This window comes from Echinops telfairi, unplaced genomic scaffold, assembly GCF_000313985.2.
Source record: "Echinops telfairi isolate 266 unplaced genomic scaffold, ASM31398v2 ScPeMD7_9;HRSCAF=40, whole genome shotgun sequence".
NCBI classification, from domain to species: Eukaryota; Metazoa; Chordata; class Mammalia; order Afrosoricida; family Tenrecidae; genus Echinops; species Echinops telfairi.
This window is the reverse complement of record NW_022103906.1, coordinates 88,663,130-88,689,434: the sequence shown is the minus strand read 5'-3', so window position 1 is coordinate 88,689,434 and position 26,305 is coordinate 88,663,130. Positions and strand designations below refer to the sequence as shown.

General features: G+C 49.4%; 1 protein-coding gene across 1 annotated transcript in view; it reads left to right on the top strand.

Moving 5' to 3' along the window:
* The window catches only part of VSNL1 (visinin like 1), a 122,370-nt gene extending 96,951 nt beyond the window's left edge, over nt 1-25,419 (top strand). The window contains exons 3-4 of the mRNA XM_004696048.2: nt 17,030-17,245; nt 24,441-25,419. Of these exons, the coding sequence (XP_004696105.1) occupies nt 17,030-17,245; nt 24,441-24,638 (414 nt within the window). The 3' untranslated portion in view covers nt 24,639-25,419. The remainder of the gene's footprint in view (nt 1-17,029; nt 17,246-24,440) is intronic.
* Nucleotides 25,420-26,305: the final 886 nt, after the last annotated feature.

The following is a 26,305-nucleotide window of genomic DNA, read 5'->3' as shown; positions in this document are numbered from 1 at the left end:
CAGGTGAATAAGCAAATGTGAAGAAAGCTGGTGGTGCCCAGCTATCCAAAGATATAGCATCTGGGGTCTCAAGCACCTACTTTAGAGCTGTAATAAAAATGTGTAAAAGTCAGCCACTGAGCTATTCCCACCTACTTTAGAGATGTAATAAAAATGTGTAAAAGTCAGCCACTGAGCTGTTCCCGCTCCTAGGCAGATGTTTTGAAAACAGACCATGAGGTCTTACTACCAATATGCCTCTAGTGGACTCAAATCCCCAGTATTCGGGTTCATAGCCAAGTCCTTTACTATTTGCTCCTCCGGGGGACATCACCTACTGCATGTGGGTGTTTCTGTTGTTCATGCTGTTGAGGTGCCTCCTACTTATGGCTGCCTGATGTGTAAGGAATGTAACATTGCCTGATCCTGCATCATGCTAACACTGAGCCTACTGTAGACTAGAGCCTAATCTGTTACCATACATACTCATGTAGACTAGATCCTAATCTGTTACTGCACATACTCATGTATAAGCCGAGTTTTTCAGCACATTTTAATGCAGTTTTTGTGGTAATATTAGGTGCCTCGGCTTATAGTCAGGTCTGCTTACACTCAAATATATATGGTAACTGCCAGGGGACAGGAAATAACCAAGTGCAGTCCTTCCCTCAAAGTAGACGTGAGTTTATGCTAACGTGAAGAAGATCTGAGAATTTGTGAAGTGTCTAGATTTCTACTGCCTTTATCTTCTTTTCCACAGGGGAGGAGGAAGAAGAGAAGGAGGGCTTCCCTGGAAGTTCATGGCTTCCTCAGGGTCATGTTTAGTTGTTGTCAGGTGTCAGAGTCAGTTCCAACTCACAGTGACCGATGGACAACAGAGCGAAATGCTGCCCAGCCCGGTACCAGCCTCGCAATTTCTGGCGTGTGTGAACCTGTGTGTCAGTTCATCTCATTGAGGGGCTTCCCTTTCCCTGATGCTGCTTGACCGAACAGGAGGTCCTTCTCCAGGGACAGAGGGTGTAATATGTATACAGAGAGACTTGGTCTAAAACATAAGTGAAAGGTGTTTGCTTTGCTCCAAGGGGCAGAAGATTAGTTTTCTTTTCAGAGAGATGTTGTTATAGACACAGCATAAATTAATAATGGTTGACTTGCAATAAAGACAGCAGGGCTTAGGGAGCATTAACTATATGGAGCACATATGTTCCCCCAGAAGAGGAGTAAGGGGTCAAACACATCGACGTGTAGTGCTTGATGCTAACCTAGAAGCAAGTGGTTTGGACCCAAACAGCAGTCCTCCAGAAGAAAGCCTATCAGTCTATTTCCACTAAGACTACAGCCAAAAAACCTATGGAGCCTTTTCTGTGATCACCTGGGGTCACCATGCATCTGAATCCACTGAAGGAGAATGAACAATAGTAATAACACAAGTGACTCTAGGCAGTCACCTCGCAATCAAGGGTAACCATTATGGGAATGACACCTGTGAGCATGTCCCTACGGAAGGCCACTTGCAAGTTGGGCTGTATCTACCTTTGATGTAGTGCATCTGCCTGAGTGTGAGACTTGGATCTTCTTATTCTGCGATGCCTCCCTCGCCCGCTCTTCCTCCTGCTTACACAGAGCTCAGCATTGAGCTAGGCCCTGAGCAAGCATAAGCTTCTGCCAGGATCTGCTGAATGAATGGTTTGGCAGGAAATAGGTTTGGGACTCACCACTTCTAATTAAGGGGAAATGTCTCTTTCCCTTTCCCACCCACGTGACCACGTGCCTATACTGCTCGGAAGATGATTCGTCCCTTGTGAATTATCAGCAAAAGGAATGATGAGGCTTAAAAACAGACGAGAAGCTTTCTGTAGCTATAGCTGACTCGAGGTTACCCCCAGAACACATTCCAACCCGTTTTCTGGTCAATGGGGGGATAGGCAAATGTAAGGTGACCAGATGTCCCACTTTTGGTGGGACAGTCCCAATTTTTAACATTTTTTCCCATCCCGTGGTGTTTCAAAAAAGTCCCGGTTTTTGGAAAGAACGCACAACAAGCTAGGGTATACAGTTTTCGGCTGCCATGTGCCTATTTCGCCAGGATATGAGTTTTATCAATGGTGTCCCGCTTTACCAATGCTAAAATCTGGTCACCTTATGCTAATGCCTACCCAACACCCACCCAAAGAACTGCTATGCCGGCTCATTTGTTTTCAGCAGACTTTTTTTTTTTTTTGAGAATTTACTGAGTGCCTGGTTCCATACCAGGCATGAGAGCTTAGAGTGGTAGGCGAAACCCAGCCCTTCCTCAGCCCCATTGAATTGCAGTTCACTGTAAGAAACAAATATTAAACAAACTATCTTGTCAATATTTCTTCCGAATTGTGATAGATGTTAGCAAGGAAGGCTGCATTGTGATCTAGACTCTAAGCGAAGGATTTCCTGAGACAATGAAGAATGAGTGGATCTGCGTCTTATTCTGAAGACTTATCCAGAGTTAACTGGGCCACGGGCAGAAAAGGAAGGGAATTGCAGACAAAGGCCCCGTGACTGAAGCCGAACGGCACTGTGATGGGTCCAAGGTAACGAAAGAAGGGAGTCCAGTGGTAAAGAGGAGAGGAAGGAGCAGGAAATGAGAGGCAGGCGATCTGACCTGGGTTCTGTTTGGTAGATCTGGAAGGTAGACATGATCAAACCTGGGTTTGAAAAGTTCCCTCTGGAATTATAGGGAGGCTGGACTGGGGAGGCCTGAGTGGAAGGCTGGGACTGGGTAACATTAACTGGGCCGCTAGGGAGGTCGAGGAAAGAAGGATCCTATTCTTGGGCCAAAGTTCCTGGATGGTGCAAAGAGTTAATGAGCGGAGGTTTGCATCCATTCAGAAGTGCCTTGGGAAAAAGACTTGTAGATCTGCTTCAGGAACGAGCCATTGAAACCCGCTAAGGGGCACAGTTTTACTCTGACATACCCAGGGCGGTCCTGAATTGGAGTTGATTAGACAGTGGCTGTTTTGCTTTGTTTTTAAATAAAGATCTCTCTTTCTTTTTAAGAGGTGGGTAAACACCCGACAGCTCATATACTGTAAAACCAGTGCATTGAACAGACACTGTTCCCTAGACTAACGGAGAAAGCAAAACAATGCAGACATCACGGTGATGGACGTGTAGGTTGGCCCTACAGAGGAGCTGTGGGATCCTTAAGGGTGTAAGGTTACGGCGACCCGTTTGTCTCCCATGAAGTTTTCTCAGAAGCCCGAAAACCTTTCAGGCCTCTGGCTTCAATCTCAACCTGACCATTGTAAGCACCCTCCCTGGACACTGGAAATTCCTCAGTAAGTGCCACTCGTGGGACTGAGCGTGATTTCCCTCTCAGCAATGAGAATGTGGCATCTGTTGTTGGCAGTAGTAATCACACAAAGGATTAAAAACCTAGCCCGCCAGGACAAGTGTTGTCTCATTGTAGTGAAAAATGAATAAGGAAAGGTGGGAGTATTTTTGTCAAGTGTTGCTGAGGACCCCCAAAGGCAGCTCACAATAAGTACCTCACTTACTGCATGTAAGAAGGCACGGCTCATGACACCACGTGCCTAAAGCTACATCGTTGGACCATCGGTCTCCAGAGGCTCGTGTTCCTGCCAGACTAGCGCATGGCCAGGATGCCTGCTCTTGAGGGATGATTTCTTTTCAATAGAGCTCACAGGGTTTAAATGCACACACCGCTGAGCAGCACGCAGCCTTTCCTTCAGGTCCCTGCACTGGGAGGTCGAGTTCAGTGGCTGTGCAGATTATCACTCCTCGGGACCGTCTCTTTACTTCCTCCATGGCAATGAACTTTCTTCTTCATCGAGGATGGATGAGCCAGGAGCTGCCCTTCCTTCAGCAGGCTGTAAGTCTTCGCCAGTCCGCCGCAAGGCTCTCCGGAGTACCAACGTCATGTGCCTCCCACTCCACTCGTTCTCTCGCTTGGAAGGTCTGCTCGAGTTCCTGTCATTCCGCTCCTGGAGCTTCACTCCCTCATTGAAGGGCTGGAACCCTACAACCTTTCTGACTCTCCTGACTGTCACCTTCTTCTCTTGGGATTCCCCACCTTTCTGCAACCAAATCTGCCCTCCGAGGGTTCCTGAGAATTTCTTCAATGGAAGAAAGGTCCTTTACCCTGCACATCCTCGTGATAATGGTATTCAGCTCATCAGAGAACTGCTGTGAAATTCACCTTCACTCATCTTCCCAGCCAGCTCGCTTTCTGTTTGGAAACGGCAAACAGAGGCATTCCCGCACACAGTTCACATAGCAAACTATCCAGGGACCCGATACCAGATTCTTCCTGGTAGAACAGATGACTGTTTGTCCTGGGGACACGTAATAGGGTGCACCGACAACGGTTTTGACAACACCTGTTGCATCCTGGGTAAATGACCTAGCCAGCCCTCATCTCCAAGCCTGACGTTCTGCTTGCTGAGTTAGTTAATTGTGCCAGCCTGGCCGATAATCGCCAGGTTGGCAAGGGGTGGATTGAGTTAGTTAATTGTGCCAGCCTGGCTGATCATCACATGTGGGGCTGGTTGAAAGGCGGAGGGATAAATGGGTGGTGAAGCCTCGCCTTTCTAGTTCTCGGGTCTCTTGCTTTGTGATGGTCGCACCAGGATGCAGCTGCCTTAGCAGCTCCCTGCTTCAGCTTGCAAGATTGACGTCCTACAAGACATCCCCAAGGAGAAGCCGCATGGACCTATCCCGATGCAGCCCTGGGTGCTGGAGCAGCCGTGTGGAGACCCCTGCCAGTGCTGAGATGCTTACACGTTCACGGACTCAGCTTTCCTCCTGCAGTCGGCATCATTGCCTCTGTTTTGTGAGGTGGAGGACTTTGTGGACTGGTGTTGGGTTAATGGGTTAATGTTGGACTTGTGGGCTTGGGCAGCATTGGGTTGGGATGTTTTCATGATGCACATTTTCTTTACATCAAACTCTCTCTTATACATGAGTTGCTGTGGATTTGTTTCTCCAAAGTACCTAGACTAATACACTTGCCAACCAGGAAAACAACAGACAGCTTCAGATCCCGATGCAGCAAGGCGTGGCCACCACCCCTTCGTCTGTGACACTGCTGCCATCCCTCCAAGGGCATAGTCTTCATCCATGTATCGCCTTCCCTTGGCCCGCTCTGTACTCACCTCGCCAGGTCTCCTCCTCCACACGGCTCCCTGACGACACGCAGTGAGGTGCTGACCCAGTCAGTAATTCCATCACAGTAACGGGCAAGGTTCAGCTGTTTCCGTTTAGGAAGCAAATGCACTTCAGAAACAAGCATTTGTTTCTCAGCCTCTGACATGGGTCCAGGCTGAGTTCTTTCCAGATGAATGTCTGGCCATCGCTTCTCCTCCAGATCTTATGGCAGTGGCCAGGGAGGCCTCGTGCCATGGGTGGACAGCAGCACCTCATAGCCCTCTGCCCAGCAGGCCGTGGCTGGGTCCACCACAAGGCCCATGTTTAAGGTGACCAGGTTTTAGCATTGGTAAAGTGGAACACCACTGATAAAACTCATATCCTGGCGAAATAGGCACATGGCAGCCGAAAACTGTATACCCTAGCTTGTCGTGCATTCTTTCCAAAAATCGGGACTTTTCTTTTTTTGTTGTTGTTGTTTTTCTGTTTGTTTGTTTGTTTTTTGGGGACTTTTCAAAAATGCCGTGGGACGTGGGGAAAATTGTTACAAATGGGGACTGGCCTGCCAAAAGCGGACGTCTGGTCACCTTACCCATAGTGCAAACAGCAGAGACCCTGGGGGCTGCATTTGGAAACTGTTTTCTTAATTCCAAGGTCTGACCTCATGAGGGCAAAGAACCTAAACCCCCAACCAAACACCTTGCCATAAGGAACAATCTGGCTGTACTTTTTTTTTTTAAGATTTGATATATCATTATTCACCTTTATTTTATTGATTTTTAATCATTTTATTGGGGCTCTTACAAGTCTTGTTACAATTCATACATCAAATGTATCCGACAGATGAGTACATATAGTCCATCCTTCTTTTCTAGACATTTACTTTCCACTGAGCCCTTGGGATCAGCTCCTCTTCCGCCCCCACCTCCCCACTATACTTCTTGCAAGACAGATTTCATTGTTCTTCTGGCTGCCCATGGTACTGCCGGTATTCCTTGTCAGCAAGGAACAATTCAAATGCACCGATTCCCTTTGGTCTTCCTTATTCCTTGTCCAACGTTTGCATTTGAGGTGACTGAAAAGACCATGGTTTGGTGCGCCTTCGGACCCCAAGGGACAGCCTTGCTCCTCAACACCTTTGAGAGGTTCTGTGTAGCAGATCTGCTTTCTTGAATGCCGCTTGTCTGATCATTCATTGCGGCTCCAGGCAAGATGAAATCCACGACAACTTCTCTCCATTGATCAGAACGCTGTCCGTTGGTCCGGTTGTGAGGGTTCTGATCTTCTTTTCATTTTGTTGTAATCCAGAAGGAAGGCTGCAATCCTTGATCCTCATCAGCAACTGCTTCAAGTCCTCTTCACGTTTAATACGCAGGGCTGTGTCATCGGCATATGGAAGTTGGTAAAAAGACTTCCTCCAATTCTGCTGTGTATACTTCTTTATACAGTTCAGCCTCTTGGATCATTTGCTCAGCAAACAGATTGACTAAGTATGTTGAAAAGATACAACCCTGATGCCTACCTTTCCTGACTTTAGCGTGTACGTATTCCCTTGTTCTATCCTAGGGACCGCCTCTCAGCCCATGTACAGCTTCCATGCACAGGTCCCAATGATTATGTAGGACCATGCAAATAAGATGTAGAGGACTCTAGCTCAGGGATTGGTCAGGTTTTCTAATCTCCTGGGTCTAAGAGAGCCATCTCAGACACTGGAAGAGAGATTCCCATGACCCCCAAGAGAGAAGAGCCACGCCGTGGGGAGGCAGAGTGGCAGGCCACGGGACTGTGTGGCCGTGTGGCCGAGGGGCTGAAGACCACAGAGACATTTGGCTGTTAACTGAGCAGAGACACTGCTGAGAACAAATGAGTGTGTTCTTGGCCCTGGCTTGGGGTAAGCTGTTACCTTCCCTAATAAACCCCACAATTCTGAGTGTTGTCTTAGGCCCGTCTGGCCCCTGCAACAGGTGATTGAACCCAGCAGGTGAGCAGACTGCCTGGGAGGGACAGTGGTGTCAGAAAAGGGCAAACAAACAACGGCAAATGGAGACCTACCTGTCTGAGTTCTGCCTTGTGGTCATCAGCCGGGGCTGGTGTAGAGCTGGATTCTTCTCCCTGCAGAAGCCAGGGAAGGTCAGATGTGGCTTGATCCTTTTCCTCAATAAGCTTCTGACACAGAGAACACAGCAGTGATCAGAGTGAGAACATTTAAAAGGCGATGCATCCCGGGGGTTCTGCAGAGCTGGGAGCTGTCCAAGAATAGATCTTTGATCCCCCCATGAGCTCTATTTTGGGCAGAGGAACGGACAGAAATCTATTCCGGATCTAGAGCCTGGGTGGAGCCTGAGAGCCTATTCTCCATCCAGAGCAGCTCCCTCCCTACCCAGGACATCAGCCACTGGGGTGGGTCCTGGGACAAACCTGTGTACAGATCCCACCTCCACCCAAAGGTCAGGCTAGGGCAGTGCTGGGGCACTGCCTTCTCTTCCATACTGAGGTGGGGCCAAGGATCTCTCTGCAAAATGTTCAAATGTCTTCCCAGAACATCTTGTAAGTTCATCTCAGTCCTTAGTTCATCTAGAAGGATGAAAGGTATCATAGCAAGACGGTGCAGACAAGGAGCCCTGGTGGCAGAGTGGTTAATCACTTGACTAGCAACCAGATGGTCAGGGGTTCAAACACACCCAGTGGTTCCATGGGAAAAAGACCTGACCATCTGCTTCCAGAAAGATCACAGCCTCAAAAATCCGTGGGGGGACCGTTCTTTGTATTCTGTCACCTGGGTCCCTTCATCATAAATGATTGGACAGCGATCAACAACAAAGTACTTTGGACATGCTATCAGGGGTGACCAGTTGCTGGAGAGGAACTCATGCTCAGTAAATTGGTGGCACAACGACAAAGAAGAAGACCCTCACCAGGCTGGATTGACACAGTGGCTCAGGGATAGGCGCCGTGGCGAAGATGGAGCAGGACCTGGCAGCCTTTCTTTCATCCCTTGCACCTGGTGACTGTGAGTCTGCGCAGCCTTGGCGGTCCCCAGGCCCTGACAACAGGAGTGCAAGAGTGGAGACCAGCGAGACTCAGCCAGCAGATGGGTGGGCCACGGTGAGTGACATTTGCACACCTGGCACCTCTTCAAGGAAGCAAACATCTGGGCAGGAACTGGATAAGAAGAAGTGTCTGTTGGCCATGGGGCAGCGGGCTGATGTTGGCAAAGGGTCTGTCGTCTCTCAGAGTAGGGGAAAAGTCCACCAGCCTGACCCTGGGGCACTTCTTTCTTGCCTGGTTGCGGGGAAGGGTGTACACTGCAGTCAAGAGCAATCAGGGACATGTGGAATCCCTGAAGGTTTCAGCCCCTGAGAACCATTTCTAGGTTATATTGAACAAGGCCTGAAAATACAAAAAAAAAAAAAACCCGCTACCAAAATTGAGTCAATTTTGACTTCTAGAGACCCGATGTGACACAGTAGAATTTGCCCTTGGTGTTTCAGAGACAATAAAACCCTACGGAGCAGCAGCAGGTGAGTTTTCACTGCTGACCTCGAGGTTAGCAGCCCAATGCTTATCTTGTCGTATCACCAGGGCACCTCCGTTGAAGGCCAAACCCCAAACCGACTGTGACTGGGTCAATTCCAACTCATAGAGACCCTAGAAAGGGCAAAAGGGTATCCAAAACCGGAGCCTGCATATAAGGATGGGGGGGGGGAGGGAATGGGGTGGAGAAGGATGTACACTATCATAAAGTTGTAAGTTGTACCCGCATAATGAAGGATCACTGGTGACAAGGTGGTGAAGCATTCTACTGCTAACAGAAAGGTTCTTAGTTCAAACCAATCAGCTGCTCCAGGAGGAAAAGGTGAGGCCATCTGTGTCGGTCAAGACTGACAGCCTGGAGGAGTCCTAGAGGGTCACCCTGAGTTGGAATTGACTCAACAACAGCAGATCTCCCCCACTGGGTCTTAAAAAACTCATCATATCTTCTCCAGCACCCTTGTTTGCAACACGACACACTTGTAATCTACCATAGATGTAAGTTTACATTTGTGTGATTCTTTGATGAATACATGCTTCCTCATTCTCTTGAATACAGTACAGCTTTTCGTGTGAGTCTCTGAACTCAGCACAGTGCCTGATACAGAAAAGGTGCACAATACATTGAGGTAAAGGATAAACGAGCCCGGCTATCAGATCAAGTCACGTCTGGGATCTTACAGGCTTGTCTCCAAACAAGGGGCCATCTAAGTGAGACGTCAACTACGTCCACACAGAAGAAGCACACCAACATCAGTCACCAAAGGATGGAATCCCTATAATGGGAAGTCGAAGGAGAGATTATAGAAGTCGAAGAGAGTAATAGAGCCTGAATTGTGAGAATCCGATTAGCAGAAGGTTATGGATGATAGTGGGAGCTCAAGACACACTTGTGAGATCTACATAGGAAATAAGGCTCCGGGGATCTCCCTCTATCCATCATAGAGAGAGGGGAGGAAAGTGCTTACTACGCAGAATGCATCAGAGAGATGAGTATAGAAGATCAAATGGATAAACCTAACTTGAACAGTTAAACCTTTTTCAGTTGATTTCCCCCTCCACCCCCCACCCCACCCCCAACCCCGGCCTTCTGATGCACACTGCACCTGATCTGGTTTGGGATATTTTCTCTATTTTTGTTTGTTCACATTAGGGTCTGTTTCAGAGGCGTCGATGTCATTGGGGATCACCCTCTTGAAGTTGCGGTATATGTTTTTATCTGTTTCAGTATTTAAAACCCAGCTTTGATGAACCTATAGGGACAGCAGGATAAAAGGGTGTCAGGGCAGTGGGGGGTGGTGTGTACAGGGTGGGTATAAAGAGGACACAATGTCAAGGAGTCCAGGAAGAAAAAGAATGCTTGGAAATGGATTGTAGTAGCAAGTATACAATACTGCTTGATGTGATTGAACTACGGAATGAGATGCTCTATGCATTAACTCCCAATTAATAATAAATGTAAATACGTATATAAAATAGTAATGTCACTGTAGCCCCCGTGATCGTGTAGTGCCAGAAGGTGTCGATGGACAGTTACTGCAGAAGATTGCAGATTGCAAGCTTCAGCCCTGATGGAAGCTAAGAATCACATGAGGCAGCTAATGTGTCCCTTCAACCAGTGGGGTTTTGGGTGCATTTCCTCAGCTGGTACAGGAGTCAGAGAAATCATGGTGTTGTGGAAGTGATCAGGCTGATAAGCCTTTAACTCTGGACCGCCACACACAGCCAGGAAGCTTGGCTGGGTGCGTTGACTTTTTGGGTGCAGTTGACTTTTCAAGCGTCAGTTTCCTTACCACACACAGTGCACAATGGTTTTGCCGTCAGGAGTAAACCCAACAATACACGGGAAAAACATTAGGATGTAGCCCACTCGGCTGCTGGGTGCGGAATCTGAACACTGCCCACGAATGATGGCACAGGTTTTAAGTGGAGTCGGAGCCATGCTTGACCTCTTCTGGCTTCACAGAGGAAAGAGAATCCAAGGCTATACCAGCCCAAGGCCGATTCTCCCAAGCAGAGGCCAAGCATGTCTCCACCCGCCACCAACCTCAATTCTATGCTGAATTCTATCCAACCATCTCTCCCAGGACATTCTTCTTAGCTCCTGGGTTTGATAATCCATTGCAGTGACCACCCAGAACTCACAGAGAATACTCATGATTATGGGGTTCATTAAGAAAGTTAACAGGTTACAAGTCAGGATCAGGAACTCTTAAGGGTACAGTTTTGTTTTTGTGTCTTTGTCCACAGCTGCTCTTTTCCAGCCATGCCCATAGACATTTCTTTCTCTCGGGTCCTCAGCCTCAGCCATTTGACCCTTTGACCCCTGCCATGCACAGGCAAGTTGTATTAGTCTGGGTACTTTAGAGAAAAAAACCCACAGGAACTAATAGATATAAGAGAGAGTTTTATACAAAGGGTAAGTGCGCATTAAGAAAATATCCCAACCCAGTGCTGCCCAAGCCCACAAGTCCAACATTAACCCATTAACCCATATGTCCAACACCAATCCACAAAGTCCTCCTCCATCTCACAAAACAGACGCAATGATGCCAACTGCAGGAGGAAAGCCGAGTCAGTGAATGTGTAAGCATCTCAGCACTAGCAGGGGTCTCCACATGGCTGGCTGCTCCAGCACCCAGGGCTGCATCGGGGTAGGTCCATTTGGCTTCTCCTCAGGGATGTCTTGCAGGAAGTGAGTCTTGCAAGCTGAAGCAGGGAACTGGCCATCCAACCATCACAAAGCAAGAGACCTGAGAACTCAAAAGGCGAGGCTCACCGAGCCATTTATCCCTCCGCCCTTCAATGAACCCCACATGTGTTTATCGGCCAGGTTAGCACAATAAACTAACCACTTCACAAGTGTTACAAAGCTCCTTGAGTACCAATAAAAGTCCAAGGGCACCCCACTTCTTCAAGCCAGCTTCCTACCCAGAGACACACAGCTTGACTCATGTCGTGGGCTGACAAGCCCTTGCTCTGTCATGTGGCCTCTGTCACCCCTGCCTGTCCTCCACCCGGGAACCTTGGATGTGTTCTGCCCCTGGCTCTTCTTTCTTGGAAGTGGGATTCTCCTGGCTTGCTTCTAGGATGACACCCTTTATACCCAGCCGAATGGCAAAACTGGCCAACGCCCTCATATTCACCTCAAAGACCCTATTTGCATGCTTCTACCCAGTTGTTTGGTGGGAGTTACAAAGACTCTGGATACCAGAGCCAGACCAATAATTCATTGCAACCCAGCTGTGATGACATGGGGAGAGAGAAAGAGAACGTTGTGGACTATGAAGCAAGGGGCATGGGCACGAACATGACACCGGGAGTACAGCTCCATCATCCCGGGAGATCCCTGTGTGCAGGTTAAAGCAGAACTCATCCTCTTAGCAAAAGGAGCCAGTGAGGTCTGAGGTCCAAGAGCAGCCAGACCATGCAGGAGACAGAATGTTTGAGGCCTGTGTCATTGGTGAGGGTGGCTGATGGTGGGACATGTGTACAGAGCCGTCGTGGAGCAGATGGCTTCTCTTTCAATGACAGGAAAGGAGTAGAACTGAGCAAGAGGGATTTTATTCCATTGAGTGTTTCTGCAAAGAGACATTTCCAGAAGATGACTCTGTCTCTGGGTATTGAACTTGGAGGAGACCAAAGGCAGGTGGTAACCAGGAGGCTACAGCAAGAATCCCAGGTGAGGTGATGGGGCTACCAACGAGGCAGAAAGGCTGGGTGTGTGTTGAAAACCAGCTATATATTAAATCACAGAATACCATTTCTAAAGCTTGTCGCCGATGTGTCTCTGCTTTCCAACAAGTAAAACTATACACATATAAACTATAGAACACATTGCCCAATATGTAATACCTGAAAGGCATGTACATATTTTTTAAACATCTATATACTTTTTTTCTTTCTATCTTTGTTTTAGACAATCACAGCTACATAAAATTGATTCCGTGTCAGCATTGAATACAAGCACAAATTAAAGTAAAATATATTGAATTAAGAAAATAAATATTTCCCCCCTTGGGTAACCTTTTATTTTTTTTCCAAAACCATTTTATTGGGATGAACAGAGATAACATATCATCCCATCGTTCAATCACACCAAGCAGCCTTGTACAATTGCTACCACAATCGGTTTCAAAACATTCTCTTCCTTCGTGAACTTGACATCAGCTCCCCTTTAGCCCCGCCCTCCACTCTACCCCCAGGAGCCCTTAGTCTACTTGCTGTCACTATCGGTTCATCAACTCTGGGTTTCATATCCTGAGAAACAGAAAGCTGATCACAAACATTCAAGGGGGTCACCTCCAATGACAAAATACATCTGAGATAACCCCCAATATGACAAACAAGACAAGACAGAAAATGCTGAACACCGTATCGGGCCCAACATGCATCGGAGAGGGGGATCAAGTGAGTGTCTGAGCGGCGCTATTTCCACTGGTTTTCTGGCCTTTGAACAAGGAGCGATGTGAGTCCCAGACCCTCACTTCTTTCTAAGCGACTGGGGGGAAGGAGCGTGGCTTCGTTGACTGTGACGATCCATTCAGAGTTGAGTTTATTTTGATCCAGAGTGCTCTCCTGGTTAAACAAACAGCACTCAGAACCGCACAGGCTGCATTTTCTAGAGGAAGCAGGCCCCGCAGAGAGACGCACAAGGACTTGAGCTCCCGCCGGTCTTCAGAGGTAAACGTGGAGGCTGTAAAACCAGCACATCCTCTGTAAGGCCAATGTAACGTTTAGATCTCAAAATTCACCATCAGTCAGCCTTCTCCCCAAGGGCTTTGAGATATAACCTGATCTTTGAACAGGCTGTCAAGGTGGCCAGGGCCTGTCAGTATTTTTTTTTTAAAGCCAGATGTCTCTAAACTTAAAAGGATGCTGTGATTTGGGGGATAAGTAAAACCTTACACTGCCAGAAACCCGTTTAAATGAATGGAGACCGACCATTTTCCAGTGGCCTCATGTCGCTGCATGCAGGGAGCCTGGTGGACACGCAGTCCTGCCAAGACCTGGACCTCGGCCCGGCGGGGCTGCTCAGCTCTGAGGCCGGAAGAGCCTGCGCCGGCACCAGCCCAGCCCAAGCCCACTGCCCACGAGGCTGGTGGACGCATTGGGAAGCAGCCCTCACATTCGTGCACAAAATTAAAACCTGTACATTTTTTGAAGTTTCAAAATTGCTCGCGGCAGACCGTCCTCCGGTACCCAGTGGATAAGATAGATGGAAGGTGTAGGGGTCAGGCTAATGAGGAAGGGAGACTTTTCCTTCCACCCCTTCCCTGACCAGTAGTCCTCTGGGTGACGTGAGTGGTTTGCCCTCAGCTACTGATCCCTAGTGGTGTAGTGGTTACTCATTGGGCCGTGATCCTTGTGGGCAGCAGTTCAAAACCACCAGCTGCTCTGTGGGCCTAAGACTAGTCTTTTGACTCCTGTAAACAGTTACAGTCTCAGAAACCCTTGGGGGTGGGGCTCGCTATGAGTCAGCATTGACTCGCAGTGAGTTTGGTTTGAGTTTACTAACCAAGTCTAAAAAGTCAAAACCATCCAGTCATTTCAGACTCGTGAGGACCCTGTGTGTAACTGCTGTGCAGGGGGTTCTTGTCTGTAGTCTGTAGGTGGGCTCAAACCACCACCCTTTAGGTTTTGCCTCCCCCACCTCCCCCCAGTACTATTAACCATTTAACCATTTGCATCCACCGGGGGTAAGGTGAAACGCACCGCTGGGAGTTGATTCTGACTCACAGCAACCCTTTACGGGGTGATCAAAACTGCAGCTATCTTTCTGAACGTGTGGTTAACAGTCCACGGTGTAACCCCCTACCCACCAGAGCTCCTTAGGGTAAGGTTACAGCCTTTGAAAACCCACCAGAGCAAAGCTCTACCTGGAGCTGCCGCAAGTCTAACTCTGCCCATGACAGTGGGTGTGCTTTGACCTCTGTGCCCACTGCTCCGAAGCGTTCATTTTCTGAGCTCCAGGAGCCAGTTTCCACTCGGCTAATTCTCAACGGATACCACAGCATTCATGCAAGTGGTCTTTCCCCCCTTAACACTGCACTGTGCCCCCCTTAGACCCAACATAGGGCCTGGTACAAAAGAGAATTCTAACGGATAATGAAAGGGGATAGCAGAGAGAAATAATGTGTGCAGGGAATGAGGCAGTAAAGAAAAGAAAAATGATTTTCCCATTTGTGTTCTCTCAGATGACCAAGTGATTGTTGTTGGTTTGAGACAGGGAGTTGGGCTCCGGTGTTTCACAGCCGCGGGAAGCAGAACAGATTTGGGATGGAGGAGCAGGCGGCTACTGACATCCGATCCTCAACCAGCCTTCCCGCTTCCCAGACACGCATCTCTTCTCTAGGTCTCGTGCATTGGGTCCTTGTGTGGAAAACGCATTTTATTTATGGAGGAAGTTTTCGACCTTCCCAAGGGCTTCTACTGATTGGCTCACTGCAAGATCAGCAATTGGAATGCCCCAGAGGCTGCTGGGATGAAGACCTGGCAGTCTGTCTTCCTAAAAGATCACGCCCTAGGGCAGCGGTTGTCAACCTGTGGGTCACGACCCCGTTGGGGGTTGAACGACCCTTTCACAGGTGTCGCCTAATACATCCTGCATATCATATATATACAGTACGATTCATAACAGTAGCAAACTTACAGTGATGAAGTAGCAACGAAAATAATTTTATCATTGGGGGGTCATGACAACATGAGGAACTGTATTAAAGGGTGGCCGCATGAGGAAGGTTGAGAACCACTGTCCTAGGGAAAACTGTGGGGGCAGGTCTATGCGGTCACCTCTGCTGCGATAAGTCAGAGTTGACTGTCTTATGGGAGTGCTGCTGGTGTCAGAGGTGCTGCGCCTAACTGCAAGGGCAGCAGCTCATACCCACCAACCATTTCCCAGGAGGAAGACGAGGCTGTCTGCTCTCACGGAGATCACAGCTTCAGAAACCACAGGAGGCCATTCTCCTGTCCCCCCAAGGGTCCTCTGAGTGGAAATGTACTCCAGGGCACTGGGGTTTTCGTGGGACAGAGAGTCTTTATGGGTTCCAACAACAGTAAGCTTCCAGGTGCCTGGGGGGTGGGCAGGGGCTTCCCTCTCAGCAGGGAACAGATGCCTAGAGAGGAAGGTCAAGTGGGTGGCTCCCAATAGAGGCCTGTCCAGAGGGACCACACACTAGTCCATGTGTGGGGCCAGCCTGCCTGGGCTACTTAGCAAGTAGCAGAGCGCCCACACACAATAATAAAGACATCAGAGGGCATGTGCTGTCACCCGCTATAGACCCTGAGTCTGGGCTAGTTCACCCAAGGCACCCATAGACCTTCCCTTCCTGAAAGCAGGACTTCCATATTCCTTGTTTGGGCAGTTTGTTTTTGTTTTGTTTTCCTGGCCTTTACCTAAAAAATAAATTGAAAAAAATTTTTTTAAATCCTCTGCCTTTGCTGGGCCAGACAGAAGGCAGTGAGTGTATTAGAACCGCTCGGTGGCCTGGTAGACATGTTAGAACACCTGACTCCATGCCAGGACACCACAGCTTGAGCCCGACCGAAGAGACACGTGTTCTGGGAGGAGGGGAGGCTGGCTGTGGCTGCTATCAGTAGCAGCCTGCTCCTCCATCCCGATTCTGTGCTCCTTCCTGTGGCTGGTGGCTGGTTTAGACCTCCGCCACCCCGTGCTATTCTCCATGGCCCTCCCGCCCCATTGTTTCCGTTCTGCACCTCTGACGGTACTCGTGGTGACTCTTGGCTCTGTGAGAAATCCCTTTATGTCTCCCCAAAATAACCTCCGTCCTGTTCCATGTTTAGTGGGATTCAAAGGTCCACTCTGAAAAAGAAAAGCTTTTTCTTTTTTCTTTTTGTCAAAAGAAGTCAGAGCGGAGCTTCCCGCGGAGGCCGGTAAATGTGTGCTGGAAAGGGGGCTGGGGTGGGGGGGTGGGGGGCAGGCTTGGTAGCCCTGGATCTAGGTTCTCCAGTCAACACGATGGAAGCGCATGCAGCAGCAGCCGGTGTGGGGAGAGAAATCTGCCCTCGGCTTCGACCCTGCTCCTTGCCAGAGGGTGCCCCAAGAAGCCACACCCTGGGAGCACCAGCTGGAGTATCTCAGTCAGTCTGCTTGCCCGGATCCCAGGCGCCACCAGACCCCAAGCCCGGGGTTCCCAGCCTGGGTGAGGTGCCTGTGTGTGCACACACGGGTGAGCCCCCCCCCACCCCACCCCCGCACACTCCCCCTAACGGTGCCCGCGGGGGCGCCTGCCCCGCTGTCACGTCCGTAGGCACGCTGGGCGAGCGCACCGCCTTCCGTTCTTTCCAGGACGGTTTGCAGAGGGGCCTCCGACCACTCCCCACCTGACGCCGGCCGGTGTGTGTTTCTGCCTTGCAGTTCTTCCCGTACGGCGACGCCTCCAAGTTTGCCCAGCACGCGTTCCGGACCTTCGACAAGAACGGCGACGGCACCATCGACTTCCGAGAGTTCATCTGCGCCCTGTCCATCACCTCCCGGGGCAGCTTCGAGCAGAAGCTGAACTGGGCCTTCAACATGTACGACCTGGACGGCGACGGCAAGATCACACGTGTGGAGATGCTGGAGATCATCGAGGTGAGGCGGGGACGGGGCGACCCGGGTGGACCCCAGACCTGGGTTGTGGGCGGCACAGAGGTGCATATCCCACACAGCAGCTTCCTCCTCGGGGCTTCCTCTTTTGGGCCCCCGGCAAGATCCATGCTAGTTGCACGCCAGGCTCCTGCACCCCTCTTTATTCCTCTCTCTGCCCCCCACCTCCACCCCAGTGCAGCCCTGGGAAGGCGCAGAAGCTGATGATTGGGCCCTTCCTGACAACTGACAGTGGGCATTTGAAGCCGCCCAGCAACCCCAGTGAGATCTTGACCTCCGGGGACAGGGGATCCCATTCCTCTGGTTCTGGCTTAGCTTCCCTTTGTGGTGGTCTCCGTCATCCTGGAGAGCCTACGGAGTTAGGCACAGCTCGCAGGCTCCCATTTCGGGCTCCCACCAGCCAGAGAGGGCAGGCACCATTGTTACGTGCCTTGGTTAGTGACCCAGCCCTCCTGTGTCCCGCCTTCTTGACTTGCTTCTAACGCCTGGTCCTCTTCTGCTTCCTGTCCCGGGCCCACTGTCTCTCTTCCAGTTGGCCTATGCTTAGCTTCCAGCGACACCGCCCTGCCCTCACCCCCTAGATAGCAGTGCCCAGCCAACTCTCGCGGGGATTTCTCACTGCTGCCCCAGATTACCTCATCCATGGGGCTGTAACTCCCCAAGAAGAGTTCTCTCCCTGCTCGCTGCTGTAGCCTCCAAACCGAGAATAGTGCCTGGAACCTTGCGGGCACTCAGCAGGCCATGACAAACGAGTCCATGGCTTGCCTTTGATGGGATGTCTTAAGGTATAAGGAGAGAAATGAACTAAGTGCTCAATGTTCCCTCCCCAAAGTTGGTGTGAAGGCCCATGCAGACCACAGGGGCAGAGACTTGGGGAAGGGTGGGTCCCCAAAGCCCAAGCAATTAAAAAAAAAAAGCGACCCCCCCCCCACACACACACACACACATACATCCTACACAGGACTTCTTCCTTCCCAACTACCTCTGGGAAAGATCTTTTTCCTTCTCCTCCTCCCTCTCCCCAACCCAATCAGTTCCACTCAGATTAAGCACCCGAGCATGCCTAACCCCCACCCCCACCCCCAAGCACTTTCGACCCTCGTGGGGGGGTGTCTTGGACGGGAAGCCTTTACAGGAGCAGACAGCCTCATCTTTCCCCCGAGGACCAGCGAAGCCCGCAGCGAACAGCCTGATGTGAAATCGCTGCACCCCGCAGCACGCCCAGGCCTCGTAAACTGGTATTTTAGTTACTTCTATATTCACTTCAGTCAAGCGCACGCTTCCAACAGCTGCTGAGAAGAGCCTCAGTATAAACATTCGGCAGGCGCGGTCTGCTCCTCGCTCTTGAATCCTTTGTCCACCAGCCACACGCCACTGGACTCTGTCGGAAAGCCCCTGTGACTTTCCTACGAGAAAGTACTCCTCTTCGACTTTCTGCCACTTCCCCCAAATTCTCCTCCACCCTTTGACGGTGTCCTTCAGCGAAGACCACCAAGAACACCCTGCAGCTGATGCACGTTGAGTGTTTCCTGGGGTTCTCAGTGCTCTCCGTTGCTGGGGGTTCAGTAGGAGGCAGGGAGAAAGGGTTGATGATAGGATTTAGGCTTTGGTAGAATGGTTTGGAGTCCCTGGGTTGTACAAACAGTGAACATGTTCTTATGTGAGACTGGAACCCCTGGGAACCCCTCAGAAGAAAGGCCTGGCGGTAACTGAAAATCCTACAGAGACAGTGTTACTCTGACTCCCATAGGGTCACCACAAGTGGCAGTCAACTCAGTGGCCATTGGTCTGAGGTGGTTGGTGTAGGGTAAGTCGGGGAGGGTCAAGGAAGCAGGGTTTTCTCAGAGCATGAGAACAATTCCGTGAGGGGGTAGCTCGGGACATCTCGCCCAGAAGGAAGGCAGACTAGATTGAGAATGAGGCTGTCATCTGTAAAGAGCAGGTCGTATCTGTGTTCCAACGCGTTCACGAAGCAGTCGTATTTTTGCCTTGTTTCATCCTGGTGACAGAAATGCTATAAAACTGTGTCTATTCCACGGAGAATTTGGCCAGGCTGGCTGCCTGCAACCCCAGGGGCTGTGTTTCTTTTCCTCTTCCTTTGAGGATCTACCTGGTTCCACTTTCTCCTCATCTCTCCATTCCCAGAGGGGGATCCTCAAGCGAGGCCCTCGCTGGCTGACTGTTCACCTGGGGATGTTCACCTCCTCCTGCCTCTGGCATAAAATGTGGTTTCATGATTTCCTGTAGTATGAGGTGGGGGGGGGCAGTCCTCCACTACTACCCTCTGGTTCAGTAAGCACAATTGTACAGTTGAGATGTATATATATTATATTAAAGTCATCGAGAGCATGAGCGATAGAAGAGATATTACAATAATGCGGTCAGACATATTTCATGGTAGCACTGCTCACCTCAGCCCCGCTTGGTGGTCTTCATGGAGAGAGGGGGAAGGGAAGGAGGACAAGGGAAAAGGGAAACAGAGGACGGGAAAGGAGAAGGGGAAGAGAGGCCAGGGAGGGAGAGACCAGGAAGAGAGACCTCTATTGCTAACCCAGGTCTATATAAATTTGGGGGGCGTGTAAACCCCCTAATTACAGGTAAAGACATGCATCACAGGAAGGGATTGCACTATAGGTAGTACAGCAATGAGAGGGGGTGGTCTAGGGACATACACGCAATAGGAAGAGGAGGAATGGGGGGAGATACATGTGACAAGATGGGCAGATCCTAGATTTAGGATGGCAGCTTAACTTAGCTGGTTTGACCTGTTCCCTGGCTCAAGGGACAGAGACCCCCATTATCGGTAGGGTGTAAACTCTACCTACAGGAACCAAGCTAATGGTCGCAAGCCTCAGGGAGAAATAATCCATTGTCCCCAGCAGCAGGGCGCAGGCCCACCCCTGTGGTGGGGCAAGACTGCAGTCTAGGGTTGCCTTCAGGGAGGATGTAAGCATCTGACCTCCCCCCACAATTTCCTATTTGGCTCCTATACACTGAATGTAGGTGACAGCACAGCGTCTACATCTTGCTGCCTGTGAAGAGTGCTGACATTTGACATTACAGGCTGGTAAGAGATGTGTGGCTTAGATTGATCTTTAGGCTTTGTTAGGGGACAGCTAGACTAGCCTGATCTTAGGCTTCGTCAGTCCCGTCACCGAGGTGCAGCCATGCCAGGGTCTCATTGAGTTCCCAGTGAGGTCTTTGCATTCTGACTGGTAGGACCTTGAATGCTTCCCACCCCCATTTGTGCTGGAAATCACTCAGGTGTATAGTTCAAGGACAGGAGATAAGTTGAACCAATGAGGTAGTACTAATAGACCTTTCCAGAGCACTGAACACTAGGGCATCTTACTGTTTAGAAGCCAGGGACAGAGAGAGAATGAGAGAGAGAGAGAAAGAGAGAGAGAGAGAGAGAGAGACTAGAAAGGAAAGACAGAAAAATTTCAAAGGAGAAGGGAGCATACAGTCTTGTCAGATACTATGGCTAGAGGAGGTAAAATTAGTAGCAGTATTTGACCATTAAATCTAAGAACCTGAAGGCCATTAAAACTAACCAAGTTGGTTAGTTCCAGGGGAGTAAACCAGTTGGCAGCAAGCCCACTCTGACTCATGGTGACCCTGCTGTGTGTCAGAGTAGGCTTGTGTTTCATTGCACTTTCAAGTGCTGGTTTGTCAGCAGTAGATAGCCAGGCCTTTCTTCCAAGGTACCTCTGGGATGACTTTCATCAGCAACCTTTTGGTTAGCAACTGAGCCTGTGCGATGCTTGCACCAGGCCGGGACTCCTTACAATGGGTGGAGTGGTCATGGGAGCTCTTCCTGCAGCAGCCTGAGAGGAACACGGTCTACAAAACTTCTTTGTGGAGGTTTGGACAGAAAGAGAAACAGGGCAGTTGTCCTTCTGTGAATGCCCCAGGTAACCCACGGAACCGCCCAGGAGAGCCGAGCTGAACTAGAAGGTGCCCCCTGGTGTGAACTGCAGGACATGCTCAGTGTCCTGTTCAGAAACTCCACCATGGAGTTTCGCCTGGGCACACCATCCAGTCTCCAGCCCCAGCCCCAGGCTTCTTGTGTGCACCTTCCCTCTCTTGCTTGCTCCCCTCTAGTCTGCTCTGCCAGTGCTAGCGAACTCGGCTTTCCCAAACGTTGGGTGTTGTCTCCTTCAGTCCGAGAGGCCGCTGTTGGGCTCCCCCTCCTTGCGCTGTGGTCAGGCAGAAAGCTGGGGGTGGGGGGATGGGGTTGTCCCTGCTCTGAGCATTCTGAAGTGATTCCCTTCTCTCAGGCACCACAATGCTTCATGCCCAGTTTTGAAGTCTGCCAGGAGCCGCTGCTTCATTTTTGTCCAGTATCCCCGTTTGCAGAGGGAAGACAGGTCCCCGGCAAGGCCGCCCATCATGACTGGGGAGCCTTAAGGGTCCACCTCTGGCATGGACTTTGAGCACACAAGCTCCCGTGTTTTCATGAAAAACAAATAAATAAATATGAATAATACATACCTATCCCACCAGTCTGTGGTGATGATGACGTGAGATAGTGTGTAAAGTATTCAGCACTCTCAGAGTGGTTTGCAATACATGGCAGCTACTTCTTGGGACTCTGTCTTCTCCCTTCAGTTTTGTTCTGTCAGACATTTTCCCTTAGAAGCATCATTCATTCAGCTCTGTGTCTCAGCAGCTGATCAGCCCACCCCAGGTTCTGCCCCCTTCCTCCTTGTGCCCCTTCTTGGTGCGGTTTCTGCGCCTCTACCTGCATCATTTTCACCAGGCTCTTGTCACCTGCACCATTGCTTTCTTCCCGGCCACCTGGCTCCCCACCTCGGAGCCACACGGTTCAGTCCACAGAGCAATGCTCTTGAAGTGCTTTAGCCACTGCCAATCCCGTGCTTAAAATCCTTAAAATAGTTTTCTGCTAATGGAAAAAGACATCATCCCAGAGCAGGTACCACGGTCCCTGGGAAGTCCATCTGACCCAGCTGGCTTTAGCACTAGCAGTGTGTCCCTCCACTGACTCCTGACCACTGCACATCCACCACCGGACCCTGGTCTTCCTATTGTTCTTGTCACTTAGAATCCTGTCACCTGACCCTGTGTCCAAGTCCTCATACCCTTCAAGGCCTAGGTCATCTCACGCCACGGGAGGCGCCTTCTCCTTTCGATTCACTCCAGAGGGCTCCCCTTTTTAAACTCCTGCTGCTTGAAGGTGCTGGGAGACACACATGAACAGGCACCTGGGGGGTCCCTAGAAGGGCTTCCCGGCCAGGAAGGGCAGTGTCCAGTTGAGTAAACCGGTGGCGACAATAGAGATAACAGGAGGGGTGTGGGGGGGGGGGGGGGGGGTGTGAGAACGGCAAAGGGTCCTTGTAGCTCCACTGAGGGAGGTCTTTTAGGAGAATGAGACCTGACCTGTCTCAGAATGGGTCACAGGAAGAAGAGCATCTCAGGCAGGCAGGGCGAGCCTCAGGCCTGGCTTCCTCCCCCTTTGCGTCAGTGGCCCCAGAGGGACCTGCCGAGCAGAGGCATTATGGTCAGTCCTCAAGGCCTCATTGAAGCGGCTCAGTAAAGCATGTACAGTAACATGTCTGATTTTCAGAGAGGATAATACTAAATGTTTTGATAACCTGCTAGGAGCTCCCCATAAGTGCCAAGAGGGATTCCTTAGATTCGGAGGGGAGGGGGGCTGTTCATGTTTACTTCTAAGTTTGGCGTGACCATGGCCTGAGATGGCATTGAGGGCATATAGGCTGCATCTGGAATAGTTGTTCTCAGTTGGCACAGTCCAGGTCCAGCCCCGGGGCAGGGCTGTCATGCCAGGGCCTCTAGTCAATTCTTCCTCGTGGCAGCCCATGCATGTATAACTCTAGAGCATAGGGTTTGGTGGTGTTTTTCTCTTTTTATTGTGATTTGATCACAATAAATCTTATAGAGCGAACTGATTTGCAAATCAACAACTCATCTTCATTTTCTATAGTCTTGTTACATAGGGTTTTGAAAGGCTGACAACGTGGAAGTGCACCACCCAGACTTTCTTTGGAGGGGTTTCCGTGTGGACTCAAACCTTGGCTCTTTGGTTAGCGGTCAAGGGTGTTCCCATTTCCATCACCCAGAGACTCTGCCAGGAGTTGCTTGTTGAGGTCCAGGTTGGGCCTCTTGGGCTTGCCGGTCTTATTACTCTGGCTGTGTAATTAGTGTGTCTGCATTATTGGCTGGCTTTATAGCCATTGTCTCATGTAACCCCAGGGATTTTTCACCTTTCAAGGGGCAGTTGACAGACAGGTGCTCCATTGGTCCTTTTGGCCAAGTTCCAGGTTTTATGCATAGTCCCCGCCCTCCCTTCCCTCCGTAGATATACCACTCTGATGCCAAGGTTACTGTGGCCCCTGTCTGCTTGTGTTCGACAAAACTGGACAATTCAATGATCTGCTTCTTTTAAAGTGCCCATGGACTGTCCTCTGCTCCTCCAACGACGAGTGGTCCAAAGAGAACTCGCCATGTTCTCTCTGACCCCGTCCCGAATCGAATCCATTCCTCTTCATCGTTTGGCCACGCTACTCTGTCCGCCCACTTCCTCTAGGCAGTTATTCAAAACGCCTGTATATCTAATTGGACACAAGACTCAGGCACATTTTTCATTGCTCCCTCTCTTATCTAACAGCCTTTAAGGAGTCCTTCCAACTACATTTAAATCCTTGATCGGATCAGAGGAGAACTTGATGGTCTAATTCTTGTTTCCCTCTCTCCACCCTTGCCTCTCATCAGCACCTCATGAGACCGGCCACCTCTTGCTTCTACCACCCAAGCACGTTCAGTGGATTTTTGTCCCCATTCAACAGATTGTGACTGAAGCCCTACTGTGTGCTGGGTACTGGGCCAACCTCTGTAGTTTTAGGCATAAGAAAAAGACCCATTAACTCTTAGCTGCATAAATACACTCTAGTGGGGATGACAAACCAGTTATTCTAAAAAACTGTGAGGTGTCTTCTTATGAGTGCAGTAAGATGGGGTGCTTCGGGGACTGGAAGCCCAGAGAGTGACCTTCCCCTGGGGAGAAGGGACCCTTCTAGAGCTGCCATGTCTGCTGAGGCTTGGAAGATGATCAGGAGCTAGTGACACAACAGGGGAGCGGGATGAGTGGTCTGTTCTCCCGGGTCTCTGATGTTCCTCTGCATAATGTTCTTTCCCCCAGGCCATCTACAAGATGGTGGGGACAGTCATCATGATGAAAATGAACGAGGACGGGCTCACCCCCGAACAGCGAGTGGACAAGATTTTCAGCAAGATGGATAAGAACAAAGACGACCAGATCACACTGGATGAATTCAAGGAAGCTGCAAAGAGCGACCCTTCCATTGTATTACTTCTGCAGTGTGACATTCAGAAATGAGCTGAGGTCAATACCATGGACTACACAAAAAGTCTCTATGTTCCATTCAGTCTGCAGCTATTCACACACACACACACACACACACACACTATGCTTGGACTACCTATAAATGGACTTGCTTCTTGTGTTTGAAACACTTGTGTGCATGAGAATGTCATTTGCTAATGAATTTTAAAAGCATATGTTATAAAACAAAAAAACCTGCCACAATGTGATATGTGTAATATCATTTCATTAAAAAACAAAACAAAACAGACCCTCTTTCTCCAAATCCTGGGCAGAATATGTGCTGCAAAAAGTTTTCTGATTTCTTGTTCATGTTTTGCTAATGCTCGTGTCTCCTTGATTACATACTGTTCGTGGGCCCCAAGCCTCCCACAGTCATGTAACTTCTCAGCTGTGTCCCCATGCTCCTGTACAACAGTGCTAAGCACACAGGCAGAGGGGCCCTTGCCTCCTGGGTCTGGTCTACACCCGAGAGCTTGTATTATCTGTGACTAGAAATGTACATTTGCATGCCTTTTAGGTTTGCCTTAATTCTTACCTCATTTGCATCCTATCAATCTGGAAAGAGCTGTGTTGGATGAATACAGTATAAAACCTTAAAACCCTGCTAAAATGACTAATTAAATCTATCTATCAATACATATATACAAAGATATTATTTATTGGAAGTGGGAAAAAAGTAAGATGATGATGTATTGATTTCTGTTTGAATTTTCAGAGGCTCCCAAAGAGGCTGTAATATATATCTCAAATAAATTTATAACATTTGACATCCCCCCCAACTCTTATTGTGTAATTTGAAGTGTACGACGGATATTCACAATCATCAAGGATTGCTTTTAACAACAAACTAAATCTATCCTTAAAACACACAACTTTGGAATTTGACAAATTTGGTGGCAACGAAAGGAAATAAGACACAGCAGCATTCCAGCTCTCCAGCATGGTTCTCAAAAGAGTGACAATTAACAGGGGACAGTTAGCATGTGACGTTTAAATAAAACATCACATGCCCTCCTTCTGAAGACAGACTTATTTAGGGCAACTTACCATATATACTTGAGTATAAGCCAGCCTGAATACCAGCCAAGGCACCTAATTTTACCATAAAAACTGCATTAAAAATGTGCTGAAAAACACAGCTTATACATGAGTATATACTTTGGTGAAGAAACCCGTAGGAAAGATGACGTGTTTGTTTCCAAACCAAGGTTTGTATTTGGGAAACCTTCCTCCCTGGGGAAGTTCAGATTCTTTATAAAGTGTTAACCAAGAGAACTGGATGTGATGAGGGAAATGTGTTCCGTCTGCTCTGACCACTGACTGCATGAGACAATGGAGCACTCCGAATGTGGTTAGAGGGCAATTGGAATTTTAATTTCATTTCATCTAAATCTCTGCATGATTTAAATTAGGCTCTTAACGATTATAGCAGACAACAAATGTGCCCTAATTGTGCATTCCAGTGCTGTTTACTGAGTGCTGCTTTCTCGCTGATGACGTCTCCTTGGTCTGTTTCGGAATAGGAGATGAGGCCAGGGATCCGGCCCTAACGATTCCAGTCATTCATTCAGCGAGAAACCATGAGCAAACACGATCCCCTACAAATACCGCCTTAGTGGTACCTGAATCACTGAACCCAAACTCCAACTCAGGGAGCA